The following is a 19,169-nucleotide window of genomic DNA, read 5'->3' as shown; positions in this document are numbered from 1 at the left end:
TGTCATCTACGCCAAATTGAAAATTTTGTTTAAAAAGCACACTTTTGGTCTGGTTTAGCATGATGGCAAACTTTTCAGCTACTATAGAATGGGTACACCTACTACAGAAGAAGGTGAACTGCTTGAGCACGATTTAAGAATATCACGACTTTTTGCCATAAGAAACGAAAATTTAGGTGTTACAGAAGCAGAAACTATAAACAGATATAGACTGAGGAGAGATACAATTTTGCTGCGCTGTCATTTATAAAACGTACTGAAGTCGTCAACGCAGACCAACCGTACAGCACCTATCCTGGTGAAAATTACAAATGCGTTACATTTTTATATAAATGGCAGTTTTCAGGGCTAACGGCTGGGATTAATCAGTCATCTCTCTCTGGGCGTGGGTCTTTAATAATCACAGACCCATTTACATGTCAAATTTCCTGGGCTTTCACCTAGGGCACATGTAAATTTAGCACTGCGGTCAGAAGACTCTGGTACGCTAATTATCGCCACGGAAAATTAATGAATAGGACAATGTTGGGGGACATGAGGGGGCGCACGTAAGAGCAAGACGGTGTGTGACTGGGACTGGGAGTAGGCGAGAGAGTGAGGGCATGTGACTGGACGCAGGTGAGCGTGTGTGTGAAAGTGGAGACAGTAGTAGAAAGGGCTGTGGCCTGTTCCAAAGTTGAACAAGATAACACTGGATAACATCGGAGAAGAATAAAGCAAATTAATTTATTCACTGATTGTTGTATAAAATTAAAAATATTTTGTTAGAACATGTTAGATGTGTCCTGCCTCTTTACAGTGCCGCCAAAGGCATGCACTTCATTGCTGAAGTGCTGAATAATAAGGACTTTATGCACACAGAGTGGCAAACTCTCAGGCATTTCAGCATGACAAAAACCCTGCAGCATTTAATTTTTCCTTGAGTATTTTCCCTTTTCGCTCCATAAAGTCCATGATTTTTCAGAACGAATACAGGATGTTTGATTTAGGATGTATGATTTAGGACATATGATAATGTATGGTTTAGGATGCAGGAAAGATGAGGGGTTCTGTTTTAACCATAAATTACAGCCATGTTTAGTCAGAGTAAAGTCATAAAGCGTTTTCAGTTTCAAACAAAACAGTTTCAAACACCTATATCTGCTGTTATCCAAATTTCTGGTAAAAGAACACAAGGGAAGCATGTAAGCACTATACATACTGGACCAAAATGCTGCCAAAGTAGAGTTTACAGCCTATATTTACATATATTTACACAATATATTGAAAAGGTTGCAGCCACAGTTGATTGAAGTGGGAATGAGGAGAGGGGAGAGCCGCCGTGTGCGCACACTCAACACGTACACCCACAGACAGGGCCGCATCAGGGAAGAATCCTACCCTTGTGCTCGGGCAACTGCCCAAAACATGCACAAAGATGTCTGTTTGATTCCTCTGAATACTTTCATAAAAATATGTGGGTGTTCAGTGAATTCACAAAGTGGCTCATTCTGATGAGGGAACACAAAAGGCCTGGTGATGATGAAAGCTTGTATAGGCCTTCATTAACTCATGCACGTCCATGCAACGCCATCCATCTCACCCACTTTGTTGCATTTCTACATTAATTGAAAGCAAAAACAAATTTCTTATCCAATGTGCAAATATGCAATTTAATATAACGGCTATATAAGTGATGTATAACTTAACATTAAACCTTAACCTTTCATATGGCTCCAAAACTGTGTGTGTGTGTGTGTGTGTGTGTGTATATATATAAATAATTTAAAAATGAAAGAAAGCATATATGTATTTAGTTATTTGTGTTAAATGTAACTAAAGCCTTCAGTAATTTTTTTTCCTCATTTTGTTCTAAAATAAATGTAGTCACTAAGTTCTTAATACAAGCTTATTTTTTAGAAGACCGAGTTTTATGAGAGTGATTTTTATCAAAAAGTTTATACTCAACAAGTGAGCCCTACTATTCGTCAATTCCTCATTGCAGATTACAAGGTATAGCCCTACTTTTTAAAGGATGATCCCTGGGATAAGACTCTTCTTTAATGTAAAAAATTACTAGTTTTTTTTTTTTTTTTTTGGGGGGGGGGGGGGGGCTGACTAACATTAGACCTCAGATGGAATAATTTGAGATTTTAACAGCTGTTATACGTTGTGGGAGAAAACATTTCTGATTTGAAGCTATTATGTTTTGGAAACATTACACGACCGTTTGCTGGTTCCCTCCGTCTGCTTTTAGCCTCAAGGACACAGCGAACTGGCAACGATTCAGGACACAAGGTTACTCAGGCTTTGTTTGAAACTCTTCACTTTTGTTTTGACGTTTGAATTACCGTGACCTAAGCAAACTTCTTCAGGCGAGTATTAAAGCGCACCGCAGGGACACGTAGCGTGGCAGATGAGTGAACCGGCTGACAGCTCCTATGGCAGGCGATCTTTTCCCAGGCTGTGAGCGTGCGGTGAAACCTATGCGGCTCAGCGAGGCAGCGATGGAGCACTTACACCACGTGGCGGGTAATGACACGGGTTCGCAGCACGAGAGCGCGAAAGGGGCTACCGCAACACTGCTGCTATTTCTGTGCCTGCTGCTCGCCGTCTGGAACCGGGCCGAGAAAAAATGTACTGTTCCAGGTCAGTAATACTGTTTGCTTAACGTGGACTTGCTTAACATCAGTATTTTGAAATCAATAAAGCAAATATCTCCAACACTGTTACTGAAGAGCTACCTTCCTCCAGAATTATAGAGATCCTACTCTTATAGTGAGGCTACCTTTGATAGGATGCTACTGAGGTCCATGGTTTGATATTGGAACTCAACTCTGCAGGAGAGATGCATCATGAATGGGTATTCTTGCACTATAGTATACAGGCAGTGTTTTTAGAGCAGTTACCGTATAGACAGCTGCAAAAGAATCACTGGCTGGCTAGCTTTTCCTCATGGATGTATGTGCATGTATTTGATAGGACCATCCTTCTGTCTGGGAGTGGGACCATTGCTTTCATACTGTCGGTTTATCTGGAGCGGGATCGGCACAGCGAGCAACTACTACAACCAGAAGTACGGGGATATAGTGCGTGTCTGGATCGATGGAGAGCAGACTCTCATTCTCAGCAGGTATGAGTCAAACACCTGCTCTTCAGCTAGAGCACCTCTGGCTATTTGAAGCCCAGATCATGAGCAAGCCTGCCATTTGAATCCCAGGAAACATGTACACACACACACACTTTTGGCCCCAACACATCAGATTCAACTATTGAAGTCTTCCATCACTAGCTTGTTACTTCCCTCCGGTTTCAACTGGATGAGCTGGCAGAGAAACAAAAAACCTTTGAGAGCAGAGGTCAGGGACCACTGCCTTGATACATTCCCGAAAGCGATGAACAACACTATGGCATAGTAATGTAATGATGGACTGAGAGGCTTCATATAAGAGCGTCCTGCATCAGTGTTTCAGATCTGAAACATCTTGCAGGCCCTCAGCAGTCCACCATGTCCTGAAGCACACCAACTATATGTCCCGCTTCGGGAGCAGGCAGGGACTTCAGTGCCTGGGTATGCATGAGCAAGGAATCATCTTCAACTCTAACGTTGCCCTCTGGAAGAAGGTCCGCACTTTCTTTGCCAAAGGTAAAACTCGATCATTTTCAGCTTAATAATGTCCTCTGTCCCAAAGATGTATCAATGATCATCCTAAATATGTGAGTCCTTTCAGTGTTTTATCCTGCCATCAGCATTATCATTATTTTGGCATTTCTGATATGTGTGTGTGTGTGTGTGTGTGTGTGTGTGTGTCAGCTCTAACAGGTCCAGGGCTGCAAAGGACATTAGAGATTTGCACTTCTTCCACAAACCTGCACCTGGACAACCTGTTTCAACTGACGGACACACGGGGTCAGGTGGATATTCTTAACCTCCTTCGCTGCATCGTGGTGGACATCTCCAATAGGCTTTTCCTCAATGTGCCTGTCAATGGTCAGCAGCACCTGTCAAACAGTTCATTTACAGGACACACCAATAACACATCTATAAAAAGGTTTTTAGGTATACACGTAAATTAGTGTTACAATACATATTTTCATTATTGTTTTTTGTGTGTGCCCTTCATATTTTTTGTGTGAAACCTTCATATTGTCATTCATAAAACAATGTATTACATTTCCTTGTTATTAAAAAAGAAATAAATGATTATGTACTTCATTATAAACTCTATGCTTTGTTTCTTTTATGTTACAGAACAGAGTCTGTTATCTAAAATTCATAAGTATTTCGACACCTGGCAGACTGTATTAATTAAACCAGACATTTACTTCAGACTGAAGTGGCTGCACAAGAAACACAAAAGTGCTACGTACGTGACTGTGACTGCGTGCATTCATACACATGTGGCTGTGTGTTTAAATATGTATTCTGCAGCATGCATATTGGTAAAGCAAGTTTCTATGCAGTTCAGTTCATTCATATATAAATGTAGAACTACAACTGATAATCAAATTGTTTGTTGTGTCTCGGTGTCTGTGTGTGTGTGCACATGTCTGTGTGTGTGCAGTCAGGAACTGCAGGATGCCATTGAAGACCTGATAGAACAGAAACGAACTCAGTTGTTAGAGGCTGAGAAACTGGACGACCTCAATTTCACTGCAGAACTCATATTCGCACAGGTAACTCTCTAGTGCAGATATGTGTGCACATATGCGGACACATGCCGATGCACGCACGCTGGCGCACACATATTCATGAAAAAAAAAAAAAAATCTACATTGTTGTGAAGTGGAGGAATACAAAACAAAATGAAGTTGATTAATTAAAGCTGGAAGGTGGTTCCTTGTTGTTATGTGCATATTTCTACATGGTTGTGTGGTGGTTTGTCTGTCTTTATGTATGGGTCTGCATGTGCATGCTTGTGTGTGTGTGTAGAGCCGTGGTGAGCTGACAGCAGAGAACGTAAGGCAGTGTGTGTTGGAGATGGTGATTGCTGCTCCAGACACTCTCTCCATCAGTGTGTTCTTCATGCTTTTATTGCTGAAACAGAACCCTGACATCGAACTCAGAATCCTGCATGAGATCCAATCAGTCTTAGGTGGGGCTCTCTGTAAACACACACACACACACACACACACACACACACTTCCACATAACCACATACCCACACACATAACCACATAACCATCCTGAAAGCCAGTTACAGCCCATCCTCACACTGAGATGACTCTGAATATCATTAATGATTGTGCATGGGTCTCATCCTGCTGTGTTCTGCTCGTCTCCTAGGTAACGGCAGACTGCAGCATTCCCATCTGCCCCAGCTGTGTGTCCTCGAGAGCTTCATTAATGAGTCGCTCCGCTTCCACCCTGTTGTGGATTTCACCATGCGCCGGGCACTCAACGATGATGTCATCGAGGGCTACCAGGTGTCCAGAGGGACAAATATCATTCTGAATGTGGGCCGTATGCACAGGTCAAAGTTCTACAACAAGCCCGACCAGTTCAGCCTGAGCAACTTTGAAAAAATGGTTAGTGGTTAAACGGTCCCTATTCTTACATACTACTGTACAACAGTTTCTTACGTATTACAGTACAACTGTAAAGTATTATACTGGGATGTATAGGATTTGGGCAACTGTAAAGTTGCTTTGTGACAATGGCTGTTGTAAAAATCTCTATATAAAAACCTCTCTAAGGTTTTGTTAAGTAAAACCCAACAGTTTGATGTTTACTGTACATAACTATATGTCTGTAAAACACACATTAAAAACATTAAAAGCATGTATTTATTTATGTTTAATCCATGGCCAAGCAAAAGGATTGTTTCTGATTAGCTGGCCACTGTTGTCATATTTAGGCATACTTGAATATTAACTCCTCTGAAAGAGTTAGCTAAATAAAATGTTCTTGAGTTTGGTATTTATTTATCAGACAGTGAGCAAAACAAAGCGTACATTTTTAAATGGTGCTAAGTGGCAAGTAGCCATGGATTTGAACTGCTGGAAATCGCCATAGGACAGTGAACACTGCATTATTTGGCTCTACCTGGGTCATTATTTTCAGATGTTTGGATGCTTCACTGGTTCCATTTCTTACATGTATACTGACTGTTTGAAGACATCTTTGAACAAAATAGAAAGCTGAAATAACTGCAGAGAAAGCATCTGCTTGACAGAAAAAGCAGAAACAAAATATATCTGTCTCTTTGCTTTCTCTCTCATCCCTTTTCATCTCTCTCTCTCCTTCCCTCTCTCCTCCCTCTCTCTCTCTTCCAGGTCCCAAACCGCTTCTTCCAGCCTTTTGGATCGGGTCCTCGCTCCTGTGTGGGGAAGCACATTGCCATGGTGATGATGAAAGCCGTCCTGGTGACGTTGCTGTCCCGCTACTCGGTGTGTCCTGGGCAGGACTGCACACTACAGAGTGTCCCACAAACCAACAACCTCTCACAGCAGCCTGTAGAGGATAAGCACACACTCACTGTCCAGTTTGTCCCCCGTAACGTCACCACCCACCGCCCCTGACCCATCCTCACCTCTCCACACTGAACCACCCGCTTTTGCTCGGTTTATCTGCAGGCCTCTAGTTCACATTCTAGCTGGTCATTCTCCTCCAAGGTCATGCTCCTCACTCACTTACAGTGTGTTTTACGCTGTAACCTATGTGTGAGAAGTGGAACGTTCTTCGCGGAAGGGCAGTTGACTGACTTGCATGCACAAGGAAAAATTTGTAAAATAAAGATAAATTATTATGAAATTGATGGGGTTTTTTTTGCATTTTTTAAATAAGCATCGGCAGCATTTTTATATTTTTCATATTCTAGAAGTCTGTTAGTCTATAAAACAGATCACCTTGATAAATGTCAGAGGTTTTTTTGTTGCGTGTCCCACCAGAGGGCACCATTGCCCAACTGAGCAGATACAACTGCTGAGAATCTGGGAACTATGATATAGTAATGTAATATATATATATATATAATTGTATAGTTTATTACAAATTAAATTAATTCTTGTAGAACATCTAGTTCTTCTGATGCAAATTATCAAGAATGTTCTTGCAAGCCAGGCCTTTATAAGTGTACCTGGTGTATTACTTGCTACTGGCTTCCTGGTGAAACTCTAACACTGCTGGACCTGAATACACACGTCCTGATATGTGGGAGGAAACAGTGCTGATCTCAAACCTAATTTCCATTTGTGTCACTATTAGTTATGTTACATAAACAGAAAGCCTACTGTCCCTGTTTGGCTTGTAGGCGTTATATGACTATACCAGAAGGAACTAGGGCTAACCATCATGAACACCATGATATTTAATAAGAATCGGAGCAGAACTAAACATCTGTTGTCTTTCTCCTCTCTCAAAAGACTTTTATTATACCATATCTTCATAGAAAGAAAGGCAAAATGATTGCTGGAACAGCAACATTTCAGCCTAAGAACGTTTATACATAAGGACCAAGGGTTCCTTTAGTGGATGTAGACTTTCCATATGCCCTCTCTCTCACTATGGCCTGCCCCCTCTCTCTCTCTCTCTCTCTCTTTCTCTCTCTCTCACACACACACACACACACACACACACACACACACACACACACACACACACACACACACACACATCAGTAACAACCTCAGAAACCTAAAAAAGATGAACAGATAGCTTTGTTTTTGTGTGTTCTGGTTCCCACAGATGCACGCGCACACACACACACACACACACAATCCAACTCTCAACGATGCTTTCTTTCAGAAATATGTCTGTTTACCTGTTTCTCTTCTCCTTTCAATTCAGTTCAGTTAAATTTCAGTTAAAGTTCACAGTGATTTGCTGTATGACAGAGTTGTACATTGTTTACATTATATTTCTCCGTCCTCTCTGTACCTCTCTTTCCCAGTTAAACTCATTGTCTCTATCACTCTTTGTCTCTCACCATCTCTCTCTCTTTTTTCTTAGATGCTGAGGGAGTGTGAGCTGCAGTATTAATGGGCTGTTGGTTCAGGTGTCAGAGTGAAGTGTTGATTGAACAGAATAATCACACTGCTTCTCTGTCTCTCTCAGACACACACACATGCGCATACACAAGTACACACACACACACACACACACACACACACACACACACACACACATTAGGTGCCCCATTCCCATGACTGGCTTCAAAAAAGTTCCTTGTAGCCATTTTCCTCCAATATGGTGCTGAATAAAGAAGTTGCCTTTTTGTCCATGCTGAGGAAAGGGCCCGTTGCTAAAAAAGTGCGGTGATGACACTGTAAGATATGCAGTGATGACACTGTAAGATATGTGGTCCTGATGTGTTATTTAGTACTGGGTCAACATGTTGCCAAGTCTTGATGGGGAAATCTTCCCAATCCTACATATCCTACATATGTTCTGCTTCTTCTCCTACATACAGTATATGTGCATGTTATGAGAGCATGCAACACTGTCACAGAAATGTTTGTTGCTCCCATTTTGTTGAATGCGAAAGTTCTCAGTCTAAATTCTTTGCACTCTCCACATGTGCACATTATTTGCTGTGTCACACAAAACCTCTGTAGTCTTCCAGGTTGTTGCTAGTTACAAGATGCATCTGGAAAAAGTTTCTCTGTGGGATGCCTATAGCTTGCTTGCAGCGTGCAATTTTTTTATTATTTTTCTTGTTATCTGCCTTCTGATTAACCACTCCTTTTTCCTACAGCAATTTAGCCCCACCAATTAATGCTAAACTCGCAAACACGGTTTCTACCCAGAGTGCTTCTGTAAAAATTCTCACATTCTGACCTTGATTCCCTGCCTGAACTGGCATTAAATAATGGGTGCTGTGGCTACCTTCATATGACACTCCTGCTAGGAAGTTATTCTGCATTTCAGTCTCTGCTCTCTTTCACTCAGTTCATAAATGGTTTTCTTTTCCCTTTCAGCCTGTCTTACTTCTGTTTCTCCCTGTCTTTCTTCAAATGCTGCTGCCCTCTAACGTCTTCTAGTTTTCTCATCATCAATACAGACTTGATAAGAAAATGAGGACATGTTTATAGCCTTATTTTTGCATTACTACTGATTTTTAACATTTGAAGTGTTTAACAAAAACTTGCATTTTTGTTTTCTTTTTTTTTCTTCATTTTTATGTTCTTATTTTAATATAAATGTCCCTCAGTTAAATTCACAGACAGGAAATTTTACTGGATTAGAGACTTTTTAAAAAGTATTTATTAAAAAATATGTATTTATTGAAAAATGTATGTAGAAATGTGTTGCTATTTTTATGTATTTGCACACTATATATTATTTATTAAAATGTCAAATAGAGAGAATTTCTTTAGCTGCTGAAATGACCCCACTGCAAATTTAGCTGCTTGCTGCGGTTTTGCATTTGCCAAATTGCTAACGAGCGTGAGCCACAATGAACAACTGTTTATCTTTTTTTCTACAACTTTACAGTGGGAATGAATACTGAATAAAACATGTAAGACTCATAAGCCCTTCAAAAGTAATACTTGAATTAAAAAATTCGACCTATTATAAATCCAAATAATGTCATATTTAACAATCACTCAGATGGCGAAAACATTACTCCTCGTTCCGCTGACAGTTTGGTGGTCCAGTGGGTGTGCTCTCCAACAGGGAGGGAGGATTTCAGTGTCATGATAGGTAGCTTTTAACATACCAAACATTTTGTGTGACGTTTCTGTACTAACAAAATTAGAAGGCACTTATCGCAAATGCTCCGTAAGAAATGGCCAATGGTGAGCTCATATGTGAGCGTCAGACGTAAACAGCTGTGCACTGTCCCAGGCCTGCCCTGCCTAATCACTCAGGGGCTTCACTGCTGCTTGTGTCAATAGAGTATAGAAGAAGCAATGCTGTTTTTGATCTCCCCTTCCTCCTTCATCCTCCTTTCTCACACTAACACAGGAAAATATGACCTTCAGGCCTTCCACAGCTGTTTTTGAGAAAGAAGGGACACTTCAACAATACACTGCACACAAAATAAACAAAAACATCTCTCAGACACACACACAAAACTACACACAGTCCCAAATAAGCAGTCTATGTAACACAGCACATACATGCACAGATGTGTCCTTGGAACCCAGCTAACAGTTGTCCTAATCTCCATATCAGGGTAGACTGGTAGATAAAAGCACCTCTTGACAACAATGGTGTTTTTCAGTAGACGATTGAGTCTGCTGTAAAGAGAAGAGGAGCAAGACCATGTGTAGCGCTGGCAGAGCTGTTTTGCTCTTTACTGCATTGGTTTAAGAAAAAAAAAAGTCACTGCCTAACCTGGACTTGGTGTTCAAGACCTCTGGCTTGTGCGCTACACTGAAGGCAGATGGAGCTCTTCTGCTTGTGGGTGCTGGGGGGCTAGCACACACCAGTTGGAAAATCAAACCTGTAAAATCTGTAAACAGGATGTAGTGTAGGAAAACTGTAGGAAGAGTTTAAAAATGATTAAAACTGCAAAAACACAACAGAGATCTCCACTTAGGAGGCCTCAGAAGTTAAATAAACAGGTCATGAGCTCTTGGCAGTAGAGTCTACTTTGTTTTTTATTTTTTACCATCTGACTCAATACTGATTAAATTATTTTTTCTCATCTTTTTTTCTCATCCATAACCGAAGCCAATAAGGTTTATTTTGAAAACAACATTGCCTGGTATTTTCTGTCTTGCTTACTGTGATCTCAACTGGAGGCACTAAAAGCATGACGACGTCATCATCTTCCTCTGTAGCTTCAGTGGAACACAGGTGACTCTGCCACACCAATGATATTCAAAAGTTTTCTCGATTTTTATGAAATATTCCAGTTTTTGCTACTATGTGAGCAATTTAGGTTGCAGGGTGAGAATATGTTCTGATGTGCACTGATTTGTAGGATCCCAATCTGACTTTTGCTCAAGGGCTTTGTGTTTGATGAGGAAGTCTTTAATTCTCAAATTAATGCCACAGAAAATGTTCCTGACTGCTCACACAGATGTCTCTGTAATTATTTACCTCCATTTTTGAAAACAAGTGTTATTCATGCACACTCTGTCCTTCTTACCTATCTTTCACTCTGTCTCACATTCCCACATTCCACATTCCGATATTTTTGAGGCAGGCTGATGAATAAGGGGAGGAGGAAGTGGAGCACCCTGTGCCGCTCCGTCCTGGCTGGTCGTCTTTCCTGCAGCTCACAGTCTAATTCATCTCTCAGCCTCTCTGCACATCAGGTTGGTTCATTGAGCCTGACTGGTACCGGTTTGCTGATGGAAGAAAAAAGACATTAAAAAGCCAGTCAGAAACAGGCAAAGGAGCAACACAGTAAGAACATGGACATGTCGAGTATACTCAAATCTCTACATTTTGCTCTTTTTCTTTTGTTTTGTGCATGAACTGAAATTTGATTCCCCCCAGATATTTTATAAGACATACACATTCACACGCATGCACAAATAAACACACACACACACACACACACACACACACAACCTATTGACATTTCATTTTAAGTCAACCAACAGTGGACAAGCCATTTTTCCTCAGACAGTAACAACACACTGTTTTAGTGACTTTCTTGTTTGTTGTATGAAGCATTATATTGCTGCTACACATAAAGAGCATCAAAATCTTATTAAAAAATCAGCTAATTAAAACTGGAAAATAGTTCAAAACAAAAATCCGATCATTCTTTTTGTTCTATTTTTAAAAGGGAGAAACTGTATCGACAGACTAATTAAATCTGCCAAAGCACGGCTGTGGTCTCTTTCTGTGATAACCTTTACATGGCCTGAGGCACCAGCTAGCAGCTACATAAAGGTTAAACACGCTACAGGAATAATGATATTTCCTACACACATACACACAGAAAGAAAGACAGACAGACAGACAGACAGAGAGACAGAGAGCAAACACAATCATGCTGAATGAGAGAAGAATGTGCAAAAGACTCAAAGACAGAGAAAGTCTTTTGAGAACATGAGCAATGTCTTTAGACAAAAGATGGGATAAGAGTAGACTCACTGCCCAGTATTTGTTGCCTTTCTTAAATATTTCCTTGTAATTGCTGTTTAAATCGTCTAATAGTCTTTTTAATACCCCAGTCTGAAATTTCTTCGAGCATATGCTGTCTGAAAAATCCCACTAAGATTTTTTTCTCCAGTCTGTGATTGTTCCCAGGAAAGGAAAAGGGAAAAATGGCTTGGCTCTCCTTTTCTACTTTTCTGCTTCGCACGTGTGTCCACTGAGCCGGCCTGGCATGGAGCATGTGACAGTAATGACAGCTCAGACACTGCCATGTCTTTAGGAAGATACGATGATTAGAAGGGTTTGTGTTTCCTCAGATATAAGAGAGAAAAGATGAACACACACCCACACACACACACACGGGAGCACAGCATCACAGCTAAAACATGCCTCTGAGAGGTAATGGAATTAAAATAATATTTTATACAGCCTGTCGCTCTCTCTCTCTCTCTCTCTCTCTCTCTCTCTCTCTCTCTCTCTCTCTCTCTCTCTCTCTGTGTGTGTGTCTGTCTCTCTCTCTCTGTGTGTGCCTGTCTGTCTCTCTCTCTCTCTCTCTCTCTCTCTCTCTCTGTGTGTGTGTCTGTCTCTCTCTCTCTGTGTGTGCCTGTCTGTCTCTCTCTCTCTCTCTCTGTCTGTCTCTGTGTGTGTCTCTCTCTCTCTCTGTGTGTGTCTCTCTCTCTCTCTCTCTCTCTCTCTCTCTCTGTGTGTGTGTCTCTCTCTCTCTCTCTCTCTCTCTCTCTCTCTCTGTGTGTGTGTCTGTCTCTCTCTCTCTGTGTGTGCCTGTCTGTCTCTCTCTCTCTCTCTGTCTGTCTCTGTGTCTGTCTATCTCTCTCTCTCTTTTTCTCTCTCTCTCACACCGACACACATACATACACAAACACACCACACATTTCTGCATAATATTTATCTCTATATTCATGTCCTTCCTGTAGCATTGCTTGTAAAACAAACGTCACAGACACACAGACACATAGAAAACACAGTGTTCAGGTAGGTCACGCAAGACTCCAAATGCACTTAAAGATGTTCGTATAAACACATGAGAAAGTACTACTGTTATCCACCCAACGACATTCTTTTCCACAAAAGACACACACACCCCTTGACGCCCTCTTTGCATTAACATGATGCTTTACAGCCTCCAAAGCAGCATGGAAGATTTTAGTTTCTGGTTACCATGGAAATATGCACCATCAGCGAGCTATAATAATAATCCCTGGGTTTGTGTCAGAGAGAACGTCACAACATGCAAAAACAAGAGTGCTACAGCAGCGGAAGACTTCACAACTACCACCACCCCTGCCCCCGCCACACACGCAGACACATGCAGAGCTTGTTTAGTTTTAACAAATAAAAACATTTTCATTATGGGAATCTACTAAATGTCCCCTGCCAAGGAGCTCAGGTTAGCACATGCACTGTGTCTGAGTCTTCCAGTCATAAGGAAATGCACACACATGCTCACACATTCATTGCCCACTCTACTGGGGTTCTGGGAACTTGCTGCCTTGGCCCCACCTTCAATGACCATTCTATTAGATACACAGATTCTATCCTATAGGCGCATTATATAAGCCTACAATTATCTACTGTTGGCATGGACATTGTCAGCTATCCATTCATCACTATTCGTTTTCTGGCAACAAGACCACTGCTGACTGTATATTATTTGGGTGAAGCATTTTCAACACAGCATTAATACTGACATTGTAAAGGCACTGTTGTGGGTGGTGAGCTGACACAAATTTATCAGGCACTGCAGTGTTGCTGGGGCTTTTAGAAGTGCCAGTAACATTGCCTGGTGTTCCATCTGGCTTGGTATAGATATGGTATGGTATGGTATGGTAAAGTATGGTATGATATGATACAGTATGGTATGGTATGATATGATACAGTATGGTATGGTACAGTATGGTACAGTATGGTATGGTATGATACAGTATGGTATGGTATGATATGATACAGTATGGTATGGTACAGTATGGTACAGTATGGTATGGTATGATACAGTATGGTATGGTACAGTATGGTACAGTATGGTATGGTATGGTATGGTACAGTATGGTACAGTATGGTATGGTATGATACAGTATGGTATGGTATGATATGATACAGTATGGTATGGTATGATATGATACAGTATGGTATGGTATGGTATGGTACAGTATGGTACAGTATGGTATGGTATGATACAGTATGGTATGGTATGATATGATACAGTATGGTATGGTATGGTATGGTATGGTATGGTACAATATGGTACAGTTAGCATACTCTACCATATCATGCCATGTACCATACTTTACCATACCATTCAGTACAATGGTATGGAATGATACAGTATGGTATGGTACAGTATGGTACAATATGGTACAGTATGGCATGGTGTGGTTTTTTACTGCATAGTATAGTGCAGTACAGCATGGCATGGTATGGTATTATACAGTATGGTATGGTACAGTATGGTACAGTATGTTATGGCATGGTATGGTACAGTATGGTACAATATGGTACGGTATGGTATTGTACTGAATAGTACGGTATGGTGTGGTACTGCATGGCATGCTATGGTATGACACAATATGGTATGGTATGCTAAAGTATGGTACAGTATGGTATGGTATGGTATTGTACTGAATAGTATGGCATGGTGTGGTACCGCATGGCATGGTATGGTATGTACAATATGCTATGGTACAGTATGCTACAGTATGGTATGGTACGGTACAGTATGGTATGATATGGTACAGTATGGTATGTCATGGTACAGCATGGTACAGTAGGATATGGTAGGGTATGATATTGTATGGTATGGTATGGTACAGTGTGGTATGGTATAGTATAGTATGGTATGGCATGGTATGGTATGGTACAGTATGGTATGATACGGTACAGTATGGTATGGAATGGTATGGTGCAGTATGGTATGGTATAGTATGGTATGATATGGTATTGTACTGCATAGTATGGCATGATGTGGTACAGCATGGCATGGTATGGTATGATACAGTATGATATGGTACAGTATGGTATGGATTGCTATGGTATGGTACAGTATGGTATGGTACAATATGGTACAGTATGGTATGGTATGGTATGGTATGGTATGGTATGGTATGGTAAAGTATGGTATAGTATGGTATGGTACAATATGGTACAGCTAGCATACTGTACCATATCATGCCATACCATACTGTGATACATGATACAGTATGGTATGGTACAGTATGGCATGCTATGGTATGGTACAGTATGGTACGGTATGGTATTGTACTGAATAGTATGGTATGATGTGGTACTGCATGGCATGCTATGGTATGATACAATATGGTATGGTACAGTATGGTACATTATGGTATGGTACGTTACAGTATGATACGATATGGTACAGTATGGTATGTTATGATACAGTATGGTACAGTAGGGTATGGTATAGTAATATATGGTATTGTACAGTATGGTATGGTACAGTATGGTGCAGTATGGTATGTATGGTACAGTATGGTATGGTATGGTATGGTATGGTATGGTATGGTATGGTATGTACAGTATAGTATAATTTGGTATGGTATGGTATATGGTCTGCCAGCCAAAAATACTAGAAAACACTGGAAACTGAGCATCAGTGAAGGCCTGGAGCATGGCTGACACAAACAGGGCATGTCATCATCTGATAAAGTGATAGGTGAGCATGCATACATATACAAACATGTCATTTGTCCAAGAAGTGAGTTGACTATGTAAAAAGAGATTTTTATGTAAGAAGTGATTTTCTTCATTCATTTCATCCTTTCATAGTAATTATCTTTGTCTATATGTTTCTCATAGTCTCATTTGTAAATTCATCAAAGCACCTCAAAATCAACTAATTGACTTATAAATGTGTCCCTATTCCATTCCATCAGTTTCTGTGTGATAGACAAAGTGAGAAGTTCCTTCATTCTTTACTATATGAACTGTAGTCAATGAGAACAGAATTCAGAGCTTCTAAAAAATCCCTCTGATACTTGAAAGGCCTTCATGATCTGTCAGCTACTCTTTATTAACATTAGCTGTGCTTACTTCCCAATTAGGCCAGAACAGATAAGCTTTTAGTATAGCACATGTGTCTGCTAGATTCCAGGATGTATGATTTTTATCTTTATCTATTTATCCCTTATGTAAAGTCACTATGGATACGAGCATCTGATAAATTCCATAAATGTAAATGTATATGTAAACGTAGAAGGCTTCTCATCCTTTGAATCCAGAAAACCACAAAAATACAACAGTAGAAATGAAGGACTTGCCCTGTCATTCTATTCTTAGGCAGGCAATAGCTAGACAGCTGGATGGATGGATGGATGGATGGATGGATGGATGGATGGATGGATGGATGGATGGATGGATACTAAGTTAATGTGCAAAAACAATGTGCCAGAGACAAATCAAATTTAGCACAGTAAGAGTAGTATTCATATGGACTGGGACACACAACAAAGAATACTGTATAGAACTTTTGCACATAGCATAATCTGTTTTACTGGACTTCTCATCTGGAGACAGTGAAACCTAACTACAATTAGGGTGAAATAAATCACTAAAATATCACAACTAATTATTTGGATTAAGGAAAAGACTAAGAAAACTCAATTGAATCTTGTTGACAGAAGGAACTCCACAGAGAAGGTCCTTCTGTTGTGTTTCTTTCACGGAGTCCTAACCTTAACAGGCAACCACAGAACTATGAATTTGTTTGTGGCTGTATGACGCACCAGGATGTGGTCAAATCTGCCACTGGATCAGACTTAACATTTACGTATAATATGTAAAGAGCTCCAGGAGTTCAACATGCAAGAGTTCAACACCTAGGGGTTCTACAATTAGGTTACAAACCTGTGTTTTAACAGTTATGTGCCCCAGACTGCACCATCACAGGATGCATTCAGAGGATCCAAGGTCAAACTCCTTTCTCTTAAACAATGCTCCGTTCATACTCATCTAACATTGCTCACCCCATATATAATATAATATAATGTAATATAATATAATATAATATAATATAATATAATATTTGGACAACAATTTAAAACCACAAGCTGTGGATTCATGATTCTTTTATTGAAATTTCAAACCTCTTTTCTTTAGTTTCTTTCTAAACACTTGTATATTGGATGTTGGTAAACTTGGACAGCTTCTTTTGGTTATGTATGTTGTCTAAGTATTGCTTTATTGTAAGTACTGTTTTAGTATGAGTTTTGTATTAGAATGAGTATTTTTGTGTTTGAGAGTGAGAAAGTCATTTTAGCACCAGTGACTTTCCTTGACAGACAAACATCGCTTTAGAGCGAGTTAGTATTGTTTGAGAGTGAGTATTGTTTTAAGGTAAGTAACAGTGAGTAATGTTTGAGAGGGAGGAGCATGAGTTCAGGTTCTCTCCATAGCCAGTTGGCTCTTTGTGCTACTCTGTCTTTACCAAGATGAGGCAGACAGCAATTATCGTCCCTTAAAGAACTTTTTCTTTGTTTTAAGCACCTTTGCTCTCTCTATCTCTTATACAAGTGCAGAAGACATTCATGCATATACACACACACACACACACACACACACACACAAACATGCACACACACAGAATCTTAGATCTTCAGCCACATGTATTTGCATATCTCTGTAACAGACATGATATGATGTATGAATGTAGGTTAGGACTCAGGATGCGATAGGATCTGATATGACTGCGTGTCTTAAGCCATTCTGTTCTACATGCAAATACACATCCAGAACCAACAGTGACTCAGGCCTACAGGGCAGGGCAGGTCTCTGCAGATCCAGAGCTGCTTGCCTACCTTCAGCCCTGGGTCCCCCTCTGCTGCGTCCAGGGCTGGGGGTCTTTCTTTAGAGACACAGAGGCAGAGAGAGACAGTGCTGAACAGAGAATGGCTCGCTCACAGAGCAAAGAGACTCCAGTGGAAGAGGAGTTTAATCTTGACAGGAGGATTCAGAATGCAGGGCGATCAAATTAAACTCTAAATCATATGATGGTGCAATATTTGGCATATGTTATTCTAAAATTGCAATGCACTTCTAATGGACTTGATACTTGATACTACACCAGCAAATTTTCACCATTTTAGTTGCTGATTGATTAAATAATAGACAATGGACAGAGGTAATCATGCAAGTTCATGACCATCTGTAGATTGACATGAAATAGAGGACCTCACACAAATTCACACACACCCATATCCATGCACAAACACACTCACACACACATTTGCCCTGTGGATGTGCACAGCCATCTGCTGTCACACTGACCTGCTGTGTATCCCATAAACTAACAGACAACCAGACACACACAGAGAAAGGCAGAAACACAAAAGACAAATGAGATGAAAGAAAGAAGTTGTAGGTGAAAATACATTAATACATACATACATTAATACATACATACATAAAGAAAGCTTATTAGACTAATCCATATCTATCTTCTTCTACACACTGTTGATATCTCTTTCTGAAATCAGTAGTGCAGAATCATAGCATTAAGCAATAAATTACAAGACTGAGTTCATATCCATACAACAGAAACAATAAAGGACTCAAAAGATCTTAGAAAATATGCCGCCCAGCCCTGCTTTCTGAACATGTCATGAGAACCTGTCATTTTTGTAAGAACCATACTTAGATACTTTGGAAAAATTGTAGGCAGCAATCTCTAGAAATGACTTTCTAAGCCCTGACTGAAACTTATCATATGATTGTGTTTGTATACATTTTTACATGTATATCTGTTTGTCATCAATCTTTTCTAAAATGTTAAACACTGAGTATGGTAATTGGCCAATAATTCTATGGGTTATCTGTGCTCCCTTTATCATCTAAAGGAGATATGATAGAATATATTAACAAAGTGCTCTTTTGGCCATATTGTGTTTGCCCTAGTATGTAGAACATAGTATGTAGTATACAGAGGTGTTTAGCATGTAGCATGCAGTATGTTTGGCTAGACTAGAGTCATGACTACTAGCACAGCAGTGGAGCACTGGCCTAGGACACTGTTACAGGGCTGACGGGCTGTGGGTCCACAGACAGGGAGGGAAAAAGAAGACAAACACACAGTTTGGTCGGTAGAAAGACACACACTGTTGGGCTAGTGGACAGACACACACACATATGCACTCTCATGGTCTGGTAGAAATACAAGAGG

At 40.3% G+C, this 19,169-nt stretch overlaps 1 protein-coding gene across 2 annotated transcripts; it reads left to right on the top strand.

The window, feature by feature from the left end:
• The first annotated feature begins 2,420 nt into the window (after positions 1-2,420).
• On the top strand, positions 2,421-6,733 carry LOC113577298 (aromatase). 2 transcript variants are annotated; one of them, XM_035525314.1, is made up of 9 exons: positions 2,421-2,628; positions 2,962-3,112; positions 3,471-3,625; positions 3,794-3,970; positions 4,232-4,346; positions 4,545-4,656; positions 5,027-5,075; positions 5,267-5,508; positions 6,256-6,733. In XM_035525314.1, exons 1-9 carry the CDS (start codon positions 2,421-2,423, stop codon positions 6,499-6,501), a joined length of 1,455 nt encoding a protein of 484 aa, XP_035381207.1. In that variant the 3' UTR covers positions 6,502-6,733. The 2 variants fall into 2 exon arrangements, with proteins under 2 accessions (XP_035381207.1, XP_026865672.2); XM_027009871.2 differs by having other exon boundaries at positions 4,913-5,075.
• Positions 6,734-19,169: the final 12,436 nt, after the last annotated feature.

This window comes from Electrophorus electricus, chromosome 4, assembly GCF_013358815.1.
Source record: "Electrophorus electricus isolate fEleEle1 chromosome 4, fEleEle1.pri, whole genome shotgun sequence".
In the NCBI taxonomy this organism is placed as follows: domain Eukaryota; kingdom Metazoa; phylum Chordata; class Actinopteri; order Gymnotiformes; family Gymnotidae; genus Electrophorus; species Electrophorus electricus.
Note: the sequence above shows the minus strand (reverse complement) of the source record. Positions and strands in the feature narration are given on the sequence as shown.

Bases quoted from the DNA above. Each gene is read 5' to 3' on its own strand.
- LOC113577298 (XM_027009871.2), top strand. From the start codon at position 2,421: ATGGCAGGCGATCTTTTCCCAGGCTGTGAGCGTGCGGTGAAACCTATG. The intron at 3,113-3,470 runs GTATGAGTCAAA...AACATCTTGCAG, and splicing joins CAGACTCTCATTCTCAGCAG to GCCCTCAGCAGTCCACCATG. The intron at 3,971-4,231 runs GTCAGCAGCACC...TTTATGTTACAG, and splicing joins CCTCAATGTGCCTGTCAATG to AACAGAGTCTGTTATCTAAA.